The 26,533-nt window shown below is 41.1% G+C and overlaps 2 protein-coding genes across 2 annotated transcripts in view; one reads left to right on the plus strand and one right to left on the minus strand.

Moving 5' to 3' along the window:
• Positions 1–26,533, plus strand: part of LOC146813214 (C-type lectin domain family 2 member B-like) — a 284,546-nt gene that overhangs the window by 2,798 nt on the left and 255,215 nt on the right. The gene's annotated exons all lie outside the window — the stretch shown is intronic.
• Positions 83–20,230, minus strand: LOC146813215 (uncharacterized). The gene is made up of 3 exons (XM_085614199.1): positions 20,037–20,230; positions 14,660–17,368; positions 83–205 (listed from the first exon to the last, which is right to left on the minus strand). The coding sequence occupies exons 2-3, from the start codon at positions 16,457–16,459 to the stop codon at positions 83–85; spliced, it is 1,923 nt and encodes a 640-aa protein (XP_085470325.1). The 5' UTR covers positions 16,460–17,368; positions 20,037–20,230.

Genomic DNA, 26,533 nt, shown 5'->3' on the forward strand with positions numbered 1-26,533 from the left:
GCTGTTGCAGCCCAAATTCCATCAGGATCTATGCCGGTGAGGAGATGCGTGGTAAAGAAAATGCTGTTCTGTATACCTGCGTTTAGATGCAGTCCAGGATTGCTGCGTCTTTCCCATGCTGTAGTTCACTTCCATAAGCTACAGGTTGTAAAAGTTTTGCTTTAACGATTGCTAATAATGGAGTTAACAGTGGGCCTTTTAAACTCTTTGACATTGTACAGAATGCAAATGTTAAGGCATTTCCTTTTTTTAGTATGACATCGTTCTACTTTTGAAAACTTTATTTTTTATCCAAATGTATCCCTAGGTATTTATAACTACTTTCACACACACTAACCTCAGCTGTGTTGCCAAGGGTGGGAACTAGAGGCACGGGGCCAAGGGGCAAGTCAGCCTCCGCTATACAATGAATACACAAAAATGGGCTGCCCCTAGAGTATATTCCTACAGTCATCTACAGAGTTCGGAAGAGATGCAATGCCAATAGGGGCATCTCATAAAAATTTACGGACTGGCCTCACACACCGCCTGGTGTCATGCTTCATCTTCGGCTGTCCTCACCCTCTAAAATCTGGAGACAGGGATGCACTTTTAAAGCATAGTGATGGCCGTGAGGGAGGTGATAAGTGAGTTAAAAACCATTACATTTGTCCATATTCTATGTTTATTCTGGCGGTAAATGTATGGTGATTAAAAGAAGTGAACGGTGAATTGGGACGTTATTCTCCCTTCACCGTGTGAAATACGGTCGACATGTTTCTGCTGATTTGTCCCCGAAGGGTACGTAGTATTCTTCAGGACCAAAAAGGGGGAGGATACTACCTACAGACTCACCTTCTTACACCTAGTGTCAAGAAGGCAGAGCCTGCCTCTAGTGTGGGAAAGGGGGTGTGATCTAAAAATTTAAAGAATTTCCCCTATCGGTGTAGTACCAAAGTAAGTGACTCTGTAGAAAAAGGAATAAAAAGAGAAAAAGACATACAAACCAAAGCGTGTGAGTATGTAAACAACTTGTACATTTGGACCATCCATCCGGCGTCACACCTATTGCGTGCGTGGTGTGGTCTTTATGAGACACGTGGCATGTGAACGTGTACTCATACAGTCAAAATAGAAAGTGGTATCTAACCAACTCTTACCCTGTACTTTAACCTACTCGGTCCATGGGAGGGCTGAGGTGGAAGGACCTACTTAGACTTTCTGTAAAGGAGAAGTACATGAAGTCACTAGTGGTGGACAAAGCTAGCTGCCACCACACATTGAAAATTAAGCCTGGATTTCCAGTAGGGCAGAACTGCCATGATGGTACCCCATCCTGTGGAGCACCCATTCCTTCTCATAATAACAGCCATCCAAACAGACTCTTACTGTCTGACTTCAGTGCTTCCAGCCGTTCTTTCCGGAGGCGTCCTCTCTGTCTCCCCGTCGATGGTAAATGCTGAGAACCAGAGGGTTTTTATACTATGGTAAAGTGGCTAATTAGTACACTAATCCAAGTTAATTGAGCTCGTCAGGTGGCTTTCCTGTGCCCTTCCCTGGGTGTACCTGACCGCCTGAGAAGAGGTGTGTCAGTGTAAATCTGCCCGTATTGGTCAAAAACAAGCAGTGATTGAAATGTGGCCTTTCCCCGCTTCTGCGTGTACAGCAGTACGCGGGGAAACTCATTCTCAGATGCACGAGAGTCAAAGCTTCCGGTGGGCACGCCCCTGTCCGGGGGTAAGTGTCCCGGTTGCACGCATGTGCACTGATGGCTTTGCTAATACAAACACTCGATCGAGGTATTAGCACTGTTAAAGTTCATGCGCATGCGCAGACTGATTCCAGTTTGTTTGATGTCTTTTAAGTGACAATGATACCTGCATAAAATACCTAAAATAGGTATCGTAGCGGTTACCCTTTTATATGCTTATCATTAAAGTGCACTCCCACTGATTGCTTTGTTAATTCAAACACCCGGTCACGATCTAAGCATTGTTAAAGTTCATTGCTCTCATTCCTGCTCCCCTGTACCAAAGTCTTTTTCCCGCCATTGCCACCCGATGATAACCCTCCCCTTCCGCCCTGCTCCTGCCTCCTAGCTGCTCCTCCCTCCGCCCTCCCCTACAAATGCAGACAGCTCCGGGGGAGCGAGTGTGAGTCCAAGACCTCGGTCCCAGGACATCACTCTCCCCGGCAGCTCCGTGGTGCTCGGCTTCGCCTTGAAGCCAGCCAGCACCTCCACGCAGGGTTCGAGGCCGCCCTTGATCCCGTTTCTGGTAGAAGTGTTTTTTTGTTGTTTTCTCTGCCCTGATTGTTCTCTTATCTCTCTGACCACTGTGTTTTTCTTTTTTACTGTACTTTTACCCGTTCTTGCTCCCATTCCTGCTCCGCTGTACCCCAGTCTTTTTCCCGCTGTTGCCACCCGACAATAACCCTCCTCCTGGCCCTCGCGAGCTCCACAGGACCCGACGCCGCTATGATGCAAACACCCTCCACACACTCAACGACAGCCGAAACTCCACCTGCTTCCAGGCCTCCCTGAAGAGCACCCACGGACCCTTCACCTGCCATTACTGCAGCTTCTCCAGCCCGCGCACACCAGCACGCCCTGCCCATCCCAACACTGCAGGCCAAAACCATCTCAGCTGCATACTGCTCAACACCCACTCAGTCCACAAGCATGCCGTCGAACTCTGGGACCTGCTCGACTCCTCCGCCCCAGACGTCGCCTTCCTGACGGAAACCTGGATAAACACCTCCTCGGCACCGGACATAGCCATAGCCATACCCGACGGCTACAAGAGCACAAGCAGAGACCGGAACAACAACAAACCTGATGGAGGACTCGCCATCATCCACAGGGACACCATCAGAGTCTCAACCAGCACCGAAGATGCCCTCAACATGGCCGAACACCTACACTTCCAGAACCACATCAACAACAACACCACTTTCCGAGGAACCCTAGTCTACAGACCCTCGGGCCCCCGACCACAGTTCAGCTAATCCATCGCCGACCTCATCAGCACACACGCCATCGCCTCCACAGACTACATCCTCCTCGGAGACCTGAACTTCTACCTTGAGAACACCAACGACAACAACTCCATAACACTGATCAACAACCTCACCAACCTCGGACTCAAACAACTCGTCACAACACCCACGTACTCTGCTGGACACACGCTCGACCCCATCTTCTCTGCCAGCGACCATGTCACCTTCAGCCACACCACCGAACTCACTGGACCGACAACCACCACATCCACTTCTCCTTCGAGAAACACACTGCACACAACAAACCGCAATGCATCCCACACCACAGCTGGAAAAAAGTCACCCAAGACCAGCTCACCACCGCTCTCACCTGAGACCCTCCCCTCAAGTCCTCTGACACCAACGCAGCAGCCATCAACTTCAGAGTATGAATAGACGACTGTGCCAACACCCTCGCCCCAATCAGGAAACCCTCCAACAGACACACTAACACCAGAGCCATCTGTTTCAACGACGACCTCCAGAACTTCAAACATACCTGCAGAAAACTCGAGAAGCAATGGCGCAAGGACCAGACACCAGACAACCACGCAGCGCTCATGAACGCCAGACACACACCACCAGCTCATCAGATCCACCAAAAGAACCTCCTTCAAGGAACGCATATACAACAACGCACACAAAAGTAAAGAGCTCTTCAACATCGTTAAAGAACTTTCCAAACCCAGCTCCAGCTCCACCGACATCCCACCGTCACAAGAACTCTGCGACTCCCTGGCTACCTTCTTCCACCGCAAGATCACAGACATCTACAACAGCTTCGATACCCAGATGCAAACAGCAAACACCGAAACCCAGAATCTACACCCACAGAACGCACCAACCGTCTGCTCTCCTGGAACAACGTCAATGACGAAGAAACCACCAAAATCATGAACACCATCCACTGCGGCTCACCTTCCGACCCCTGCCCCCACCACATCTTCAACAAGGCAAGCACCATCATCGCACCCCAACTTCGAAAGATCATCAACAGCTCCTTCGAGACCTCCACCTTCCCAGAGAGCTGGAAACACGCCGAAATCAACGCCCTCCTCAAGAAACCCAAGGCGGACGCTAAGGACCTCAAGAACTTCCGACCCATCTCCCTGCTCCCGTTCCCGGCTAAAGTCATGGAAAAGACCGCCAACAGACAACTGACCCTCTTCCTGGAGAAGAACAACGTACTGAACTCCTCCCAATCCGGCTTCCGCAGTGACCAACGCACCGAGACCGCCCTCATCTCCGCCACTGATGACATCAGGACCATACTAGACAAGGGCGAGACCGTGGCCCTCATCCTCCTGGACCTCTCAGCCGCTTTCGACACCGTCTGCCACCACACACTTCACACACGCCTTCATGACGCTGGAATCCGGGGCAAGACCCTGGACTGGATCACCTCCTTCCTCACTGGCAGAACCCAGAGAGTCCACCTTCCCCCATACCGTTCTGAAGCCACCACAATCACCTGCGGCATACCCCAAGGATCATCCCTCAGCCCAACCCTCTTTAACATCTACATGGCTCCGCTCGCCAACATCATCAGACAACACCACCTTAACATCGTCTCGTATGCCGATGACAGGCAGCTGATCCTCTCCCTCACCAAAGACCTGGCCATTGCCAAATCCAACCTCCAAGTGGGAATGAAGGCCGTTGCACAATGGATGAAGATCAGCCGCCTGAAACTGAACTCAGACAAGACGGAGGTCCTCATTCTCGGATCCACTCCCTCCGCATGGGATGACTCCTGGTGGTGTACTGCGCTGGGAGCCCCCCCGACACCCACAAACCACGCACGTAATCTGGGGTTCATCCTGGACTCAATGCTTGCCATGACCCAGCAAGTCAACACCATCTCCTCATCCTGCTTCAACACCCTCCGAATGCTCCGGAAAATCTACAGATGGATCCCCACCGAAACCAGGAGAATGGTCACCCAGGCGCTCATCAGCAGCAGGCTAGACTATGGCAACGCACTCTATGCAGGAACCACGGCTACACTCCAGAAGAGACTCCAGCGCATACAGAACGCCTCCGCATGCCTCGTCCTCCCCTGCCACAGCCACATCGCCACCCACCTACGAGACCTGCATTGGCTCCCGGTCAACAAGAGGATCACCTTCAGGCTCCTCACCCACGTGCACAAAGCTCTCCACAACGCCGGACAACCATACCTCAATGAACAACTGTCCTTCTACACTCCGAACTGCCAACTGCACTCCGCCGACCTCGCCCTTGCCACCGTCCCACGCATCCATCGAACGACCACTGGCGGCAGATCCTTCTCCTACCTCGCCGCAAAGACATGGAATACCCTCCCCGCCAATCTACGCAAGACCCAGGACCTGCTGACCTTCAGGAGATGCCTCAAGACATGGCTGTTCGACCAGTAGCTGCCGTCCCTCTTCCCCCTCGACCTTAGCGCCTTGAGACCCTCATGGGTGAGTAGCGCGCTCTACAAATGTATTGATTGATTGATTGATTGATGGCACCATCGCTTCACCAGTGCAGTAGCAGCTGCTTTCACACGCGATACAGGGCTCCCAGCGATGCTTGACAGTGGGACATTCACACAAACACCACATGCAATGGGGTGACATAGGCCCCTGCATCTCCGCTGTGTGGGGTGGGGCCCGAGCTGCTGTGGCCCCCTCAGCTCAGTAGTCTGGCATGAGATCGCCTGATTGAATCTGTAGGGGAGCCCTCCATGAACCTTAAGTTTTGTAACGCCACTGATCACAGGTACCTTTTTTGAAATCCCTTGACCATGATGCATGAGCTTGACGTCTCTTCACAAACAGGCAGGATACAGTCTGGACGGCCAATCAGAAAAAGGCCTGTAGCTTTCACCAGTTCATGGAAATCACATGCTCAATTTCCCTGTTCTTTTTCACACCACTCGTACCTGAATAGTGTTAAAGAAATACTTTTTACCTTTCTATGTCGAAGTTAGCCCCAGCTCAAGTTGAATTGAATGGCAATGCCCAGGGCTTAGTTGACATTTACATGTGTGTGTGTGGGGGGGTATCATGGACAACCTTGAGGAGAGCCAAGCCATAATGTAAAAAAAAAATCATATATATATATATATATATACATATATATATATATATATTCACTGAAAAAACCATGGGTTTCACACACGTTATAGTTAGGAATTAGCATTTAAAAAACCTTAGAAATTCAGTGAAAAAACCATAGGTTTCACACATGTTATAGTTAGCTGGACATTTTACTCGTAAAAAACCAATGAAATTGCCCCGTTATAGTTAGTTCAGCTAACTATAACTCGCGCGCCCGCAATGCACTGCTGATGACGTCACATATTACATCACTCATGACATGGTCAGTGACATCACTCATGACATCACTCATGACATCTCAAATGACATCACTGATGACCTCACTGATGACATCATCCAGTGAATGTGTGTTTTTCTGAAAATTAAATATGTTTTATATATGTATATCTCAAGGTTGATAGAAGAATAAATGGGTATATAAGTGTCTAAATGGATGATTTGTTTTTGAAAAATTGATTGTGTAACTGACTGATTAAGTGTATCATAGTGAATACATGGCTTAGTGAGTAATGTTTAAATATGTAAATATCTGTATCAGTCTCTCACTTTGTGTATAAGTGGCTGCATGGGTTGGTGAGTAGCTACATGGGTGTTTATATAGGTTATTAGTTGGTTTTTTGAGTATCAGTCTGAGTGTTTGCATGGTTCGGTGGGGGGTATTACGTAGTGCATAGGTGCATGAATGAGTGACGCACTGTTTGTATGTGTTGAACACAGTATGTGTGCAGGACTGTATGGGTGGATGAGTGTGTGTATGGGTGTGTTAGAGAGTGAATGACTGTCTCAATAGTGTCTTTATGAGTAACTACATATGTTTTAAACTAGTATATGTGACTATTGGTGTATATATGTGAGTATATGTGAGAGTGAGAGATTGAAAGAGTTCCTGTATGAATAAGTATGTGTTTCTATAAGTGATTGTTTAAAAGACTAAGTATGTGTAAGTTTCTGTAGAAGTAAGTGTGGTGGTGTGTGTATAACTGTATATGCTAGTAAATGTATGTTTGATTCTTTATTAGCATGAGTGACTATGTGTGTGAGTAACTCTATGGATGAGTGGCATTGTGTAACAGGATGTATAGGTGTATGAGTACATATGATGAGTGAGTACATGTATGAGTGACTGTATTGGACTGTTGGTGAATGAGTGGATGTTTATGTGGATCTTAGAATTACTGAAGAGGTTGTTGTAACTGTTATTGGTATGTCCATTGTTTTTGAAAATTTTAGTCTCTATTTTTGAATGTGTGTGTCAAAGGTTATATTAGGGTGAGAGGAGGTCTGCCACTCTATCACAAGGATGATGTCATCAGTGAGGTCATCAGTGATGTCATTTGAGATGTCATCAGTGATCTCATGAGTGATGTCACTGACCATGTCATGAGTGATGTAATATGTGACGTCATCAGCAGTGCATTGCGGGCGCGCGAGTTATAGTTAGCTGAACTAACTATAACGGGGCAATTTCATTGGTTTTTTACGAGTAAAATGTCCAGCTAACTATAACATGTGTGAAACCTATGGTTTTTTCACTGAATTTCTAAGGTTTTTTAAATGCTAATTCCTAACTATAACGTGTGTGAAACCCATGGTTTTTTCAGTGAATTTCAAAGGTTTTTTAAATGCTAATTTTTTTTTTATTCTTCTATTTTTTCTTACATATTTTAATTGAAATTTCTTACCTTTTATAAAGACTATGCTTACATTTTTAAAATTCTTTAATATGTTTTTTTTAATATATTTTTTAAAATAAACATGTAAAATTTATTTGCAGTTTTTTTTTTTTTTTTTTTTTTTTTTTTTTAGTACGCGTACCGTAAGCTCACGGTAAGCGTACGGTTTACGCAACGTCCGTAATCTTTCTACGCTGCTTGCGTATAGTTACGCACTTTGCGTAGCCGCGCGTACTGCGCGTGGGACGCGTGCGCGCTTACGCCACACGCGCACGTTACGCGGAAGTGTCGGGGAGTGACTGTTATGCGCATGCGCGCAAGCGCGTGTCTTTTTTACGCGCATGCGCACTTTTGCCGTAAGCGTACCGTAAGCGTACCGTAAGCGTACGGTTGGTCATGTGATCATGAAACACAACTTTTGATTGGTTGAAGCTACTTTCAGTTCTAGAACTCTCCTACACCACACCCATTCCCCTCATTTCTGCTTGTGATCCCTTGGGAGAAGGAGCTGGTTTGTCTTTGGGATACGATGGCAGAACAGCAGAGCCCTTCTGAGAGTGAGGCTAGCACCAGCAGCACTGTCTTGAGGCAGAGAGCGAGGAAACAAAAGCCTTCTTATGTTTGGGATTATTTTACTTTTCCTGAAGGCCAGCAAAAGGTGAATGCACCCTTAGTTACTTGCAGGCTGTGTCAGCGTGTACTTTCTAGAGGTAATCCTGACAGGAAGTATTCCTTTGGGAATCACACCATGAAGAGACACCTCCAGGATGTACACAGAAGGACACATGGTCATCTTTTTGGAGGTAACTCTTCAGAAAGACGAGCCAGTACATCCACAGCAGCTCAGCCTGGACCATCATCTGCAGGGCTGACTCCTTCTTCTGCAGGTCAGGTGAGCCCTTCATCTGTGGGGGGAGAATCTCCTTTTGCTGGCCCTCTGGAAATGAACCCTCGATTTCGGAAGGTTGATATTCATTGCACATTTTGTAAAGATCTAATTTGCCATAGGGAGACCAGTGTTTCCCTAGTGAACAACAAAATAGATCAGCACATTTGTCGCTTTGAATAATTTTCCCATGCTTCCTTTCCTCTGTCCCTGCATGAACACAACGGTTCTTTTAAGAGCCAACCTTATCTTTCATCTTTTTTTTACATATGTTTTTAAAAACTTTTTTTTATTTTTTTTTACCGTACGCGTACGGTGCGCGTACTTTTTTTTTTTTTTTTTTTTTTAAAAAACACTAAAAATCATTTATCACATTACATTGACCTTGAGAGACTACAATTATTATTATTGACTTACCATACTCACTGAAAAAATATTTATTCATTTCTTTTTTTAAAAAATAGTTTTAAAAATGTTTGTAGTTTTCGAAAATTTTCTATATCTATCTGGAAAAAAAGAAAAAAGTATTAATATTTTTAAAACATTTTATAATACAGTACACATATTTTATATTTTTTCCCCAAAAATATTTTTGCCTTATTTTTGCTGTTTTCAGAATATATTGCATTTCACTATAAATTGTGAAAGCAATTGCATTCATCATTTTACAGCGGGCAAAAAAAAATACCAATCACAAAGATTGTATTAAAAAAGCCCTGATTCTTTTTTTACTTAAACTTAACATTATAGAAATGCATAATATTGTAAAAAAATATCATCTAATACCAATACTTATTTCTTTAAAATACCGTCTGATATGTTTGTTTCAGAAGTATAATCACAATATTATATCTCAAATAACTCCAAAAAACATCTGATTTCATTTCCTTTAGGCCAAATAGTAATTTTAAATTTTTTTTTGGAATAAATTACCAACGGTAATCCAATAAAATTCTAAAGTTTAATTTGTCCAGATCTCACCGATTCTCTGTAACATTTTGGTTCACGAAATTTTTTTGAATAATTTATTTAGTCCACAATAGAATTGGTTACTTTTCCACATGGCCAAATAGTAATTTTTTAAATCATTTTTGAAAAAATTTCCAATGGCAGTCCAATAACATTCCAAAATTTAAAATGTGCAGAAGTTACCGATAATCTCTAAATTATTGGTTTTTCAAAATTTCATTAAAAATTAAAAAAGTCCACATTACAATTGGTTATCTTTCCATTAGGCCAAATGATAATTTAAAAAAAAAATTTTTTACAAAATTGCAATGGTAATCCAGTAAAATGGTAAAATTGTTTTGTCCAGATCTTGCCAAGTCTCTCTAAAATTTAGGTTTCAGGAAGATTAGATAGGAATTTGCTAAATCAAAAGGCAAACGTTGTTTGAAAATCAATTGGGAATCATTACACAGTGTCCAGCCTTTTTCACATTTAAGATAAACTGTGTAATGTCCAGAAGTAACAGTAGGTCCATCATGGAAAATTATTGCAACAGTTACAAAAGTTTTTCCTGAAATTGATAATTGCTGTCCTGTAAACTTCTTTATTAAAGTATCCAATTTTGAACCATCAGCTCTACATCGTTGCATCATTAAAATTACATACTGTCCGTATTCCTTTAAAATTAATGTTGAAAACATGTCAGAATTACACTCACCACATTTCATGCTATGATTAGCATCTTTAACTCATTTTGCAAAAGTGACTGTTTTACTCTCTGGCAATGTCAAATAAATAAACCTTTCATTATCAACAATAGAGCCACATATATTATAACAATTATCACAACTATGTTCCCATTTATAAGAGAGACCAAAAAAAATGTCAATGGGAACTCCTTCTTCTTCCACTACCTGAAGAAAATGCATCAAAAATTCATGTGCATCTTGCTGTTCATTTTGAGAAAACTGTGTTCGTCCTGAACATACATCTAAAAGTTTTCTAATGTCAGTAGCACTTTCTATTTGAGTTTTATCTTTACTCAGCTTTTGAAAAAGGAGACTCAGCTCTGAACAGAATCTTTTTCCCTGATTTACTATTATCTGCTCTTGCAAACTTTCCAGATAAAATGCAACATTCAGCACTACATTTGCGTAGCAGTTGACACCAGAGCTATTTTCAAAGTGACATCCTACAACCTGTTCTTCATTTTCCTTTTTCTTTTTGCTTGCAATTACATCACTCCTCTTTTTTTTCCTCTTCTCTACATCTTCACTACAGATATTCTCATTTTTTCTTTTACGAGAAACTACACGTTTCTCCAACACAGGATACTGACCTAAATGAGGAGCATAGCTTCTTCTTAATCTATTATACTCCTTTACACAGTTTGTATCAGCACTAACTTTTGATTCATCAAAGTCTATCATGAATAAACCTGATAATGTTTTGACTCGTGACAAAGCAACATATGCCATACCTTCTTTGAACACAGTTGAACCAATGTTCACAAATGCACAATCTACAGTCAATCCTTGAGACTTGTGAATAGTTACAGCATATGCTAGAGAAAACGGAAACTGCTTCCTACGTACATATAAGTCTTTCACAAGCATAAAACGAACTGTACAACGACAAATATCTTTAACTTCATCTATCTGATCAAATTTTATTTTTAAACATTCAATTCCTTCTTTTTTCTGATAATTAATAAAACCCACAACTCTTCCCATCGCTCCATTAACTAAACCTTTCTCAACATCCAAATTTCTCCTTAAAAACACTCTACAGTTCATGCAAACATATAGATTTTTTTCTAATCCAGCTGTTTTGGAGATGTTCTTCTCTAGTGAGTCCAATTTATTTTTCAGTTTGCCTGTTACTGTGACAGTAATTCTTCCATCCTCAATTTTGTCCACTGCTTCCAATTTCCTGATCTCTTCCTTTTCCAATTTCAAAAGCTCCTCATTGAATATTGAGCATTCACGTAGAGTTGGCATTAAGCAGATGACACTTTTGTTTTCTGCAATGTTCTTGTATATCTTCTCTGCAACTATTTCTTCCTTTGGAAATAAATTATGTAGCAGCCGACTCTGTAATGCTTTTTTGCCAACTTCTGTCAGTAGTCCAATCCTGATATCTTTCAGAATACTTCCATATTCTTCATCGTTTGCTTGCCTCATATTAGTAGTAAGTTCCTTGTACTCAAAGAAGGACCAAATATTTGTATTTCCGATGCTTCCCAATGACTTCTTCGTGTCTTCATGTGTCACAGTATTAAACACTGGTTGTCCTTTAACTGGAGTAAGTTGCAAAAGATCTCCAAAAACTATGACGTGTTTTCCACCAAATAACATGTCATAGTCTGTCTTCAAAATTTGCTGCATTCTTAAATGTACAAAGGCAAGCATTAAGTTTGATACCATGCTCACCTCATCAATAATGAGAACTTGCATCTTCTTCAATACTCGTGAAACTTCCAAGGATGCTTCTCCAGTTAGCTTGTTGAATTGTATTTTGTTCTCATGCTCCACTGGTAACATTAGCAAACGATGTAAGGTGATTCCTTTTATGTTATATGCTGCTAACCCAGTTGGAGCAGTAACCACACAAGACAAAGTAGAATCCGTTTTTTGCTTTAGGTAGCTTCTGATGACTTTTATTAGGAAACTTTTTCCAGTGCCAGCTTGTCCGCTTACATACATCCTGATTGGATGAAATGATGTGCATGAGCACTCTTGTTTTACATGTAGAAATCCGTGATCAATTTTGTTTTTGATCTCTTCATAAATTTGTTGCTGCTCTTGATTCAGTTGTCTTTCCAAATTTTCTAAGTCTATAAATTTTTCTTGAGCTTGATTCATAGCCGTTTCCACTTCATTCATGGCTATTGATGCTTCATTTTCAACGATTGGTTGTCCTAGGGGATCTTGACTGTGTGTTCCTGAACTTTGGCTGTCCTGAGAACTGTCTCTAGCTATTTCTGCTGCAATTGTAGTTTCCTGTTCAATTTCTTCATTTAACATTTGCAGATAAGTTGTGAATGTATTGCATTGTATGCTGTCTTTGCAAGCATTAAATGAATCCTCATAGCTTTGAAATTCTCCCAGTAGTTCATCCTCTGTACGCCATGGTTTAAACAACTGTAAAAGAGCCAAGTAGTAAAATTCTTTCTTGTCAGTAGTGTCGCAACTCAGCTTCCGGTGATTTATCAAACTTCCTTTTGTTTGCTTCACCAAACATCCTTCTTCACCAACGACTTTATATTTTCCATTATTAATGTCTTCTGTGGCTTTCCTTGAATAAATGTAGTTCTGCAGCACTTCATAGAGACACATGTTCTCCAGATGTTGACTTCTCTTGGGATAATATGTGTCCAACATGTTTGTTTTCAATATATCTGTACTTTCTGGGTCATTCTCGACCAAATATTCAATTTCTCCTACAGATTTTAGTACCCGATTTCTCATTGCTGCAAGGCCTAAACTTGCCCAAATTATTCTTCTTGACTTCGAGTAGAGACTTGCAGAAGATAACCTATCTGAACATTCGTAGGATCCAATTTCTCGATGCGATAACATCTTCAAACTGAAACTGTACAGCTTCTTACTGACAGTCTTCTCGTGAGAAATCTCTTCCCACATTTCCTTCAATTCTGTTTTTTCTGATTTCGTAATGTAAGACGTTACATATCGTGCAACAGCAATGGAATTGTCAGCTACATACTGTATATCCATGTTAGCGTTCCACATGGATAAAATGACTGGGTTGTAGTCATTTATATTTTTTGATTCTTCTTTTCTTTTAAGGTTGTAGGTATTCTTAGGTGATTTTCTTGTGATAGTATGTCTCACAGCTGACATAAAACTGTTTACTCTTCCATTTGAAAGAACAGGTCTAGGAAATCCAAATCGACATTTAGTGTAGTATTTTTCTTTGCTCTTGTATTTCCGTCGACAGTATTTTCCACACCGATGACTTTGGAAACGTAAAACTTGCTCCTTTAACTTGTTCTCTTCTGTTCTTTTTGGTATAGCACATGTTGCATATTCTTCAATGTAAGATAACACTGCTTCATCAGTATCTGTTCCAAACTTTGGGGCATCCTTGATCCACAACAGCATATGAATATGAGGAGCACCTCTTGCCTGGTACTCTTTTCTCCAAAAGAAATCCACTACTTCTCCAAGGGGTGGATTTTTTTTATTGCAGATGAAGGACATCATAGCCTCAAATCTATGATTGAAATATCTGCAAACATTAACCGGATCCAATGAGCACAGTTCTCCTGCTGTCTTGTATTCGATGTTTTTAATGTTTGAATTGGCCTCTCGTAGAAAATCCAGTAAATCATCCCAAGCGTACTCGGCACAGCTTAGGGTAAGGAACCATGTTGGTGTTCCTAAATTCCGTAACATGCATTTTAGTTCACCATGGCGTCGGTACCAATATTCATTTGTCCCACGCTGACAAGCCATCAGATTGATCAGTTGTGTTTCCAAATGATCATCTCGGTGCTGCACTTTCTCCATAAAATCCTTAGCAGACACATTTTGTAAATGTACTCCACTTTTTAAAATGTGATTTACTGCATAAGACAGTGCAGACAAGTCGCTTTCAAATAAAAGATGGAACAAATAAGGAATACTTTGTCGAAATCTGGGATCTTCAGCATATAGTCTTGTAGTCCGATACTCTGAAGCTGGAATCTGTTCTGGACGTTCATCGTATCGTCCTCCTTTTCCTTTAGGAAACAGCTGGGGAAAACATCGAGCTTCCAAGCTCTCCTCCCATACACTCACAGGAGTTCCTTTTGCTTTCTTCATCTGAAAGAGATCAATATTGTCTCCCATAACTTCTTTCGAATGAAGAGGATGTATGCTAAAATGTTCATAAATTTCTTCTTCCTTTGACTTGTCCACTTTTTCAATTTGTCCAGTTGGTGTTTCTGTGTCTTCTTGAAAATCTTCGTCTTCTTCTTCTTCTTCTATATAAATTGATTCATACCATTTGTTATTTTTTTTCAAATACAAATTTGCTCTTTGTACTTTCCGCACATCTACCAGCTCCTGCCAAATCTTCTTATTCTTTGTAGGTACACCATTAACCAGAATAATTAATGGTTCAGTTTCCAAAGTATCCGCATCAATAGTTTCCATATTTTTTTTCAAATCCAAGGGCAAATACACCACTCTACCTTTTAAACCTCTCAGTAAATCTGAAGGAGGTAATTTACCAGTTTTGGGCTCCATACGTACTATGGTCTGGAACGGATGAACACATTGAATGAGTATAGACTCATATGTATTTAATTCAGAAAGTTCAGCAGGAATAGCATCCAATTCTAAATTATTATGTACAGCTCTGGTCGGCATTCTATTTTCCTCTAACTTGTTGTAACAGTATTTACAAATACGCTGATCTTCACCCAATTCAAAACAATTTTCAAGAAATATATATGTGGCAAAATCCTTCCACTTATAATTATCTTCATTTTCACTCTTTCTGTAGAGATCAACATTCCTAGTTTGTTTTCTATAATGAGTTCTGCGGCAACAAATACAAGTAACATTTGGTCTTTCATTAGAGACTATTGCAAATTTTGTTATGTGATCATTAAATGTCTTACTTACAGAAGGTTCTACATTCTCTTCCACTTCTTCCTCATTTACTGTGTCCTTCTCTGCACTGTTTTGTTCAGGACCAAAGTAACAAAACTGAATTTCATCAACAACCTTCTCTACATCTGATACCGTTCCTCGGAACAGAGCCCTATTCAATTCATTTAACTTTATTGCTGGACTTTTGGCAAAATACAACCGTCTCACAAACTTTCTCATTTCAGTATGATGAACAGCCAGCATCCTAAAATGATGGAAAACACTATTGCACACTTTTCTAGATAGACAAGCCAGAGAATGACCCTGCAAACCAGTATTCTCTCTCACTCTGCATGGATCCAGACTTTGAAGCACCTTAATCTTCTGTTTTACACTTTTTTTACTATATTCTCTTAGAAACTCTCGAAATCTGTCAATAGATTCCTGACGCACAGTGCAAATACTACTACAATTCCAAGTGTACACTGGGGCTTTAGGACGTCTCCCCATTGCCTCATCTGCCATCACTTGTACCTCATCTCTTGGAACCATTATCTCCTTCTCCATTATGCAACCATTTTTCACTTCGTAAGCACGACCTCTGGTGTCAACTGCATGCAGCAAACTATTACTTTGAAAATAGCTCTCTTCATTAAAAAAAGGTTCACTACTTGAACTATGCATCCACTTTCCTAAAAACACTTTACAAAAGTTTGTTCTGTTCACTACTCTTTTGCTTTTGCTTTGTGATTTCAGTACATTAACCATTTTATCTAATGTACGCATCCTATTCAAAATTAATATGAATAGTTTCCTTTTTAATTCTAATGCCTTTGCTGCAATGGCTTCAATTTCTTTTTTTCTCTTGTAATATTTTGCCTTTTGCTTATATTTCTTCACATCCTTTATCAAATTGGACATAACTCTTCTCTGAAACATTTTTCTACGTATCTCTTTAAACGCTGTTTTTCTGTTTATGTAAAACTTTTCAGTTGCAGAAGGTATATTTGCATTAACTAAATTCTCAATTTTTTCCTGTTCTCTTCGTTTTGTTACATTCTTTCCAGGACAGACATGTTGTACATTTTTCTTTGTTTTGAATATATTTTTAAGAAATTGTTTTTTCTGCTTACCAGAAGATTTTTTCTTTTTCCCAACATGAGCATCTTCTACTAACTTTGGTCCTCCAGTTGTCTTCAAATATAGTTTTTTTTTTAGCGTTTTTTGAACTCTGGATTTTGTAGGCATCTTAAATTTTGTTCACTGTTCTTCAGCAATACCTGAAAAAAACTAAAAAAAAAATCCTTTATTGTATTTAAATATATTACTACATTTCTTTTCACAATAGTCACAAAACGAAATTTCTTTGCCAATTTGAATGCACACAAACTGCTCTTTTTTTTGGGCAAGTGAAAATCATTTTTACAAACTGTCACATTATGAAACCACTTTTCAGATTTTTTAAAAAGCCCATGTCCAGAGTGCTACACTCCAGCAAGGGCAACCAGCCTTAGTGATGCTGAATGTATTTGCATTACAGACTGAAACCTGAAAACCCCACTCGCTTGTAAATACTGTGCATGACTATACATGGCAAGCACATGGGTGTGTGCTAAGACTCTGCTTCTTCCCCCAAAAATTCGCTCCCCCTTTCCATCTAATGCAACTGTGAAATCACCAGAGCAAGACGCAATAAATCTCTGCCTATAATTCCTCTCTGCACACAGAGTCATGTTTTCACATTAGTCCCAAAACCAAACTGCTCTTTTTTTTCGGCAAGTGAAAATCACTTTTACAAACTGTCACATTATGAAACCACTTTTCAGATTTTTTAAAAAGCCCATGTCCAGAGTGCTACACTCCAGCAAGGGCAACCAGCCTTAGTGATGCTGAATGTATTTGCATTACAGACTGAAACCTGAAAACCCCACTCGCTTGTAAATACTGTGCATGACTATACATGGCAAGCACATGGGTGTGTGCTAAGACTCTGCTTCTTCCCCCAAAAATTCGCTCCCCCTTTCCATCTAATGCAACTGTGAAATCACCAGAGCAAGACGCAATAAATCTCTGCCTATAATTCCTCTCTGCACACAGAGTCATGTTTTCACATTAGTCCCAAAACGAAATTTCTTTGCCAATTTGAAAGCACACTTACTGCTCTTTTTTTTTTCGGGGCAAGTGAAAATCACTTTTACAGACTGACACATTATGAAACTACTTTTTTTGATTTATTTAAATGCACATGTCCAAACTGTTTTTTCAGACCACCACCATGTGTATTCTCGGTGACTGCCTACACTCCAGCAAGGGCAACCAGCCTTAGTGATGCTGAATGTATTTGCATTACAGACTGAAACCTGAAAACCCCACTCGCTTGTAAATACTGTGCATGACTATACATGGCAAGCACATGGGTGTGTGCTAAGACTCTGCTTCTTCCCCCAAAAATTCGCTCCCCCTTTCCATCTAATGCAACTGTGAAATCACCAGAGCAAAACGCAATAAATCTCTGCCTATAATTCCTCTATGCACACAGAGTCATGTTTTCACATTAGTCCCAAAACGAAATTTCTTTGCCAATTTGAAAGCACACTTACTGCTCTTTTTTTTTCGGGCCAAGTGAAAATCACTTTTACAGACTGACACATTATGAAACCACTTTTTTTGATTTATTTAAATGCACATGTCCAAACTGTTTTTTCAGACCACCACCATGTGTATTCTCGGTGACTGCCTACACTCCAGCAAGGGCAACCAGCCTTAGTGATGCTGAATGTATTTGCATTACAGACTGAAACCTGAAAACCCCACTCACTTGTAAATACTGTGCATGACTATACATGGCAAGCACATGGGTGTGTGCTAAGAGTCTGCTTCTTCCCCCCAAAATTCGCTCCCCCTTTCCATCTAATGCAACTGTGAAATCACCAGAGCAAGACGCAAAAAATCTCTGCCTATAATTCCTCTATGCACACAGAGTCATGTTTTCACATTAGTCCCAAAACGAAATTTCTTTGCCAATTTGAAAGCACACTTACTGCTCTTTTTTTTTCGGGGCAAGTGAAAATCACTTTTACAGACTGACACATTATGAAACTACTTTTTTTGATTTATTTAAATGCACATGTCCAAACTGTTTTTTCAGACCACCACCATGTGTATTCTCGGTGACTGCCTACACTCCAGCAAGGGCAACCAGCCTTAGTGATGCTGAATGTATTTGCATTACAGACTGAAACCTGAAAACCCCACTCGCTTGTAAATACTGTGCATGACTATACATGGCAAGCACATGGGTGTGTGCTAAGACTCTGCTTCTTCCCCCAAAAATTCGCTCCCCCTTTCCATCTAATGCAACTGTGAAATCACCAGAGCAAGACGCAATAAATCTCTGCCTATAATTCCTCTCTGCACACAGAGTCATGTTTTCACATTAGTCCCAAAACGAAATTTCTTTGCCAATTGGAAAGCACACTTACTGCTCTTTTTTTTTTCGGGGCAAGTGAAATCACTTTTTACAATTGGAAATCACTTTTACAGACTGACACATTATGAAACCACTTTTTTTGATTTATTTAAATGCACATGTCCAAGCTGTTTTTTCAGACCACCACCATGTGTATTCTCGGTGACTGCCTACACTCCAGCAAGGGCAACCAGCCTTAGTGATGCTGAATGTATTTGCATTACAGACTGAAACCTGAAAACCCCACTCGCTTGTAAATACTGTGCATTACTATACATGGCAAGCACATGGGTGTGTGCTAAGACTCTGCTTCTTCCCCCAAAAATTCGCTCCCCCTTTCCATCTAATGCAACTGTGAAATCACCAGAGCAAGACGCAATAAATCTCTGCCTATAATTCCTCTCTGCACACAGAGTCATGTTTTCACATTAGTCCCAAAACGAAATTTCTTTGCCAATTTGAAAGCACACTTTCTGCTCTTTTTTTTTCGGGGCAAGTGAAAATCACTTTTACAGACTGACACATTATGAAACCACTTTTTTTGATTTATTTAAATGCACATGTCCAAACTGTTTTTTCAGACCACCACCATGTGTATTCTCGGTGACTGCCTACACTCCAGCAAGGGCAACCAGCCTTAGTGATGCTGAATGTATTTGCATTACAGACTGAAACCTGAAAACCCCACTCGCTTGTAAATACTGTGCATGACTATACATGGCAAGCACATGGGTGTGTGCTAAGACTCTGCTTCTTCCCCCCAAAATTCGCTCCCCCTTTCCATCTAATGCAACTGTGAAATCACCAGAGCAAGACGCAAAAAATCTCTGCCTATAATTCCTCTATGCACACAGAGTCATGTTTTCACATTAGTCCCAAAACGAAATTTCTTTGCCAATTTGAAAGCACACTTACTGCTCTTTTTTTTTCGGGGCAAGTGAAAATCACTTTTACAGACTGACACATTATGAAACTACTTTTTTTGATTTATTTAAATGCACATGTCCAAACTGTTTTTTCAGACCACCACCATGTGTATTCTCGGTGACTGCCTACACTCCAGCAAGGGCAACCAGCCTTAGTGATGCTGAATGTATTTGCATTACAGACTGAAACCTGAAAACCCCACTCGCTTGTAAATACTGTGCATGACTATACATGGCAAGCACATGGGTGTGTGCTAAGACTCTGCTTCTTCCCCAAAAAATTCGCTCCCCCTTTCCATCTAATGCAACTGTGAAATCACCAGAGCAAGACGCAATAAATCTCTGCCTATAATTCCTCTCTGCACACAGAGTCATGTTTTCACATTAGTCCCAAAACGAAATTTCTTTGCCAATTTGAAAGCACACTTACTGCTCTTTTTTTTTCCGGGCCAAGTGAAAATCACTTTTACAGACTGACACATTATGAAACCACTTTTTTTGATTTATTTAAATGCACATGTCCAAACTGTTTTTTCAGACCACCACCATGTGTATTCTCGGTGACTGCCTACACTCCAGCAAGGGCAACCAGCCTTAGTGATGCTGAATGTATTTGCATTACAGACTGAAACCTGAAAACCCCACTCGCTTGTAAATACTGTGCATGACTATACATGGCAAGCACATGGGTGTGTGCTAAGACTCTGCTTCTTCCCCCAAAAATTCGCTCCCCCTTTCCATCTAATGCAACTGTGAAATCACCAGAGCAAGACGCAATAAATCTCTGCCTATAATTCCTCTATGCACACAGAGTCATGTTTTCACATTAGTCCCAAAACAAAATTTCTTTGCCAATTTGAAAGCACACTTACTGCTCTTTTTTTTTTCGGGGCAAGTGAAAATCACTTTTTACAATTGGAAATCACTTTTACAGACTGACACATTATGAAACCACTTTTTTTGATTTATTTAAATGCACATGTCCAAGCTGTTTTTTCAGACCACCACCATGTGTATTCTCGGTGACTGCCTACACTCCAGCAAGGGCAACCAGCCTTAGTGATGCTGAATGTATTTGCATTACAGACTGAAACCTGAAAACCCCACTCGCTTGTAAATACTGTGCATTACTATACATGGCAAGCACATGGGTGTGTGCTAAGACTCTGCTTCTTCCCCCAAAAATTCGCTCCCCCTTTCCATCTAATGCAACTGTGAAATCACCAGAGCAAGACGCAATAAATCTCTGCCTATAATTCCTCTCTGCACACAGAGTCATGTTTTCACATTAGTCCCAAAACGAAATTTCTTTGCCAATTTGAAAGCACACTTACTGCTCTTTTTTTTTTCGGGCCAAGTGAAAATCACTTTTACAGACTGACACATTATGAAACCACCATGTGTAACTACAACAAAAACAATTCCCATTTCTATTATTCATTTCTTAAGTTACCACATACATCCCCTCTCAAACTGTAAACTCACCTTTAAAATTAGTTAGTTGTGAAAGAAATGTGACACTCAAACAGCAGATTATCAGAGCCAGGATCTCTGTTGTGTTCACCTCTCTCCTCTCAGCAGAACCAGATAATGGCAAACTACTTTTCCTCTTTTTTTCCACACATATACTTGTAAGTTTCAAATCTCAGTGCTTCCCCCTTTTTTTCAAATGTAATCACACATTTCTATTGGTTGAAAACCAACCCTTTTCCAAAAGTACCCTTCCCCCAACTTGACTTCTGCCTAGTACCCTTCCCCCAACTTGACTTCTGCCTGCTACCATAGCAACAGCTCATGGTACTCTGCTGTGTTGAGTTAGGTCAGAAGTTCGCCAAACAATGTTTCAATTCCACAGAGCAAGAGTGCTTGACTTTTCAAACCTAACAGCAAATCCATAGTACTGTTCTTTGGTTACACATTTCTTTGTACCAATACAAAACATGCTTCTATTAATTTACACATACAGCCTAGTTTTTATTCTAGAATGGTATGAAACAGCCAATCAGTTCTTTTTGTTTTGAAAAAAATATGTATGCCTCCATTTCCAAACTGTCTTTCTTTTCATATTGCCATTCTACTGAAAGACACCTCCTGAGTGCATCCAGTTCTCCTTTGAAGATGTTCACAGTGTGGATTGTAGGGCACAGCTATGTCTTCTGGAGTGAAACGTTTGCAGAGAAAACAAGTATGGTGAGAGACCTTGCTTTGCCAAATGTAGACATTAAATGGATTGGTCAGAGAGGGTTAAAGTGGCACCAATTGATGCCATTGGTGAAATCCTTCATTCAAATCCAACACCCAGACCTCATAATAGTGCACTGTGGTGGCAATGACCTAGGCACTTTGACTGGGGTAGGTCTGGAAATGCTTATGAAGGACACCTTTGCACAACTGTTTACACTTTTCCCTAAAACTGCCTTTGTGTTTTCCAACATATGCCAAAGGCAAAAATGGAACTGGTCCAATCATTTCTGTCCGCAGATTGACAAAGCAAGAAAGCACGTCAACAAATCTGTTTCTGCTTTCCTCCGTGACTATGGTATGGGTGCCATTTACCACAACAACTTGCGTTATGACATGCAAGACATTTATAGAGGAGATGGTGTGCACTTCAATGATGAACGGAACAGAGCCTTCCTCTTGAACCTTAGACTCTGCATCGGTACTTACTTGTAGGTACCACTAAAAAAATGACTTCATAAACACAACAGCTCTTTTTAGAGCTCCCTAATTTCTAAACTCTTAAATCTGCTTTTCATTTATTTATTTTTATTTTTTTTACCGTACGCTTACCGTAAGCTTACCGTACGCGTACCCCGTGATTTTTTTTAAAATCAATAAATGTTTTTTTTGTACTTTTCTGTCCTTCTTTGACCCCCTTACAAATGTTAGGGGGTCTGTAACTCTCCTCATTGCCCCCTTTCCTTGTTTTCACTCTTTTTTTTCTGAGTGAAACTCACGAAATGGCGGCCGCCGCTTCCTGGTTTCGGCCGATTCGAATGTTTACTAAGATCTAAGAGCCAATCAGAATCGCGCTCGCGCACGCCACCGTACGCTTACCGTAAGCGTACGGTAAGCGTACCGTAAGCGGGCTCAGATATATATATTGATTTAAAGGCTATTTTCTCAGAATCTACTGAACAGATTTACACCAAACCTACAAAAGGCACTTCCTTGACATAGGGACTACCTCTCTGCCAAATTTTGAGTAATTCTGTTCAGCCGTTCGGGCTGTAGCTCGTTCTAAAGGTCCTATGGAAAAATGCATGGGAAACACGCGTTTTGGGACCCCCCTTTTATCTCAGCCCCCGCTTGACGGATCCCCCCGAGACTTTTAGGGTAGGAGCGGAGCGTAGCGCCCCACCTATTTTGAGAAATTCGCGAGGATTCGTCGACCGGCGCCAAAGTTATTCAAAATAGAATGTTGAGGTTTTCCTATGGAAACGTGGTCCTAACTATAACTACCTACTGGCGACCGCCAGTAGGTAATATAAATATATATATATATATATATTCACTTAAAAAACCATAGGTTTCACACATGTTATAGTTAGCTGGACATTTCACTCGTTAAAAAACCAATGAAATTCCCCCGTTATAGTTACTGCAGGCAACTATAACTCAAGCGACCGCAATCCTCTGCTGATGACGTCAGATATTACATCACTGTATTTAGACACTTATTTACCCATGTCATCTTCCATTAATCTTTAGCTATACATATATTACAAATATTTATTTTTCATAAAGACACATATGTCATCAGTGATGTAATATCTGACGTCATCAGCAGAGGATTGCGGTTGCGTGAGTTATAGTTGCCTGCAGTAACTATAACGGGGGAATTTCATTGTTTTTTTACGAGTGAAATGTCCAGCTAACTATAACATGTGTGAAACCTATGGTTTTTTAAGTGAATTTGCAAGGTTTTTTAAATGCTAATTCGTAGCTATAACGTGTGTGAAACCTATGGTTTTTTTCAGTGAATTTGTACGTTTTTTAAAATGCTAAGTTATGTATTTATTAATATTTTTTTTTCAGGTTTTTCACCGTGCGCGCACCGTGAATTTTTTTTTTTAAATCGCGAGGTGCGCGCACCCTGCGCGCGTGGTGAGCTTCGCGCACCCTGCGCGCGCTGTGTGCGCTCGGTGCGCTTCGTGTACCGAGCACCCACGGTTCGCAGTGCGTGCCGTGCGCGCAGGGTGCGCGCACCTCGTGATTTATTTAAAAAAAAAAAATGTTTTTTTCTCCCTTGGGGGTCCTTCTGTGACCCCCTGACCAAGGCTAGGGGGTCAGGAACTGTCCACTCTGCCCCCTTGTCACGTTCTCCACCTTTTTTTTTCACCCCCTCAGACTGCGAGAGACAAAATGGCGGCCGACACTTTCTGGTTTCGACCGATTCGAATGTTTACCGACATCTAACAACCAATCAGAATTGCGCTCGCGCATGGCTGGGTGCGCGCACAGTGCGCACACGGTGCGCGCGTATAGATATTGATATGCTTTTAAATGCTATTTTCTCAGGAAATACTGAACAGATTTACACCAGACCTGCGAAAGGCACTTCCTTGACGTTATGGCTACCTCTCTGCCAAATTTCAAGTAATTCTGTTCAGCCGTTCGGGCTGTAGCTGTGTCTAAAGGTCCTATGGAAAAATGCATGGGGAAAACGCGTTTTGGGACCCCCCTTTTTTCTTAGCCCCTACTTGACGAATCACCCCGAGACTTTCAGGGTAGGAGCTGAACGGAGCGCCCCATTAGTTTTGAAAATTTTGCGAGGATTCGTCAACCGGCGCCAAAGTTATTCAAAATAGAATTTTGAGATTTCCTATGGAAACTCGGTCCTAACTATAACTATCTACTGGCGACCGCCAGTAGATTTTATATATATATATATATATATATATATATATATATTCACTTAAAAAACCATAGGTTTCACACAGGTTTTAGTTAGGTTGACATTTCACTCGTAAAAAACCAATGAAATTCCCCCGTTATAGTTAGTTCAGATAACTATAACTCGCACGCCCGCAATCCACTGCTCATGACGTCACACATTACATCACTCATGACATGGTCAATGGCATCACTCATGACATCACTGATGACATCATCCTTGTGATAGAGTGGCGGTCGCGCGAGTTATAGTTATCTGAACTAATTATAACGGGGGAATTTCATTGGTTTTTTACGAGTAAAATGTCCACCTAACTATAACCTGTGTGAAACCTATGGTTTTTTAAGTGAATTTGCAAGGTTTTTTAAATGCTAATTCCTAACTATAACGTGTGTGAAACCTATGGTTCGTAAGTGAATTTGTACGTTTTTTTAAATGCTAAGTTATGTATTTATGAAATTTTTTTTTTCACGGTTTTTCACCGTGCGCGCACCGTGTGCGCACCCCGCAATTTTTTTCAAAGATAATAAAATGTTTTTTTCACCCATGGGGGTCCTTCTGTGACCCCCTGACAAACGCTAGGGAGTCAGGAACTCTCTTCCCTGCCCCCTTTTCACGTTTTCCACCTTTTTTCCACCTTTCCTTTTCAGTGCGACAGACAAAATGGCGGCCGACACTTCCTGATTTCGACCGATTCGAATGTTTACTGACATCTATCAACCAATCAGAATTTCGCTCGCGCACGGCACCGTGCGCGCACAGTGCGCGCGTATAGATATTTATATGCTTTTAAATGCTATTTTCTCAGGAAATACTGAACAGATTGACACCAGACCTGCAAAAGGCACTTCCCGGATCTGAGGACTACCTCTCTGCTAAATTTCAAGTAATTCTGTTCAGCCGTTCGGGATGTACCTTCGACTAAAGGTTCTATGGAAAAATGCATGGAGAAAACGCGTTTTGGGACCCCCCTTTTTCTCGGCCCCCCCTTGACGAATCACCCCGAGACTTTCAGGGTAGGAGCTGAGCGGAGTACCCTATTAGTTTGGAAAAGTTCGCGAGGATTCGGCAACCGGCGCCAAAGTTATTCAAAATAGAATTTTCAGATTTCCTTTGGAAACACGGTCCTAACTATAACTATCTACCGGCGACCGCCAGTAGATAACATATATATATATATAAATATATATATATTCACTGAAAAAACCATAGGTTTCAGGCACGTTATAGTTAGAAATTAGCATTTAAAAAACCATAGAAATTATCTGAAAAAACCATAGGTTTCAGGAACGTTATAGTTAGTTGGACATTTCACTCGTACAAAACCATAGAAATTCCAGCGTTATAGTTAGTTCAGCTAACTATAACTCGTGCCCCCACTATGCACTGCTGATGACATCACATATTACATCATTCATGACATGGTCAGTGACATCACTGATCTCAAATAACATCACTGATGACATCATCCATTGATTGTGTGTTTCTGTAAAGTTTAATTTTGTTTTATATATATGCCAAGCTGTATTGAGGAATGAGTGGGTGTATAAGTGTCTGTATGGAGGATTTTGTAGGTACGTGACTGACTGCATAAGTGAGTGATTAAATGTGTCTTACTGAATGCATGGGTTAGTGACTTAACTGTGTGAAAGTCTGTATCAGTCTGTCTGTTGTTGTGTAAGCTGCTGCGTGGGTTGGTGAGTAGCTGCATTAGTGTCTATATGGGTTATTGATTGCTTGCCTGAGTATTTGTATGGCTGCCTGAATGTGTGTGTGGGTGGGTGGGAGGTGTGTGACTCTGTGCATAGATGTGTGAGTGGTTGATTCACTGGGTGTATGGGTTCAAGAGTGCATGTGGAAACAGCTGTATGGGTGAGTGAGTGTGTGTATGGGAGTGTTGGTGAGTGAATGGATGTCTCAGTGATACATGTGCAAGTAACTACATATGTAAAAGGCAGTATATGTGAGTGATGGCGTATATAAATAACTGTATGTGAGAGTCAGTAATTGTGAGAGTGGCTGCATGG

Source organism: Triturus cristatus, chromosome 7, assembly GCF_964204655.1.
Source record: "Triturus cristatus chromosome 7, aTriCri1.1, whole genome shotgun sequence".
NCBI lineage: Eukaryota > Metazoa > Chordata > Amphibia > Caudata > Salamandridae > Triturus > Triturus cristatus.

What these genes read in the sequence shown, in the direction of transcription:
- LOC146813215 (XM_085614199.1), bottom strand. Translation starts at nt 16,459, where the DNA reads ATGCCTACAAAATCCAGAGTTCAAAAAACGCTAAAAAAAAAACTATAT. An exon ending in AGCTGGTAGATGTGCGGAAA is followed by an intron (nt 206 to 14,659) that starts GTACAAAGAGCA and finishes ACAATGTCAAAG; the next exon opens with AGTTTAAAAGGCCCACTGTT.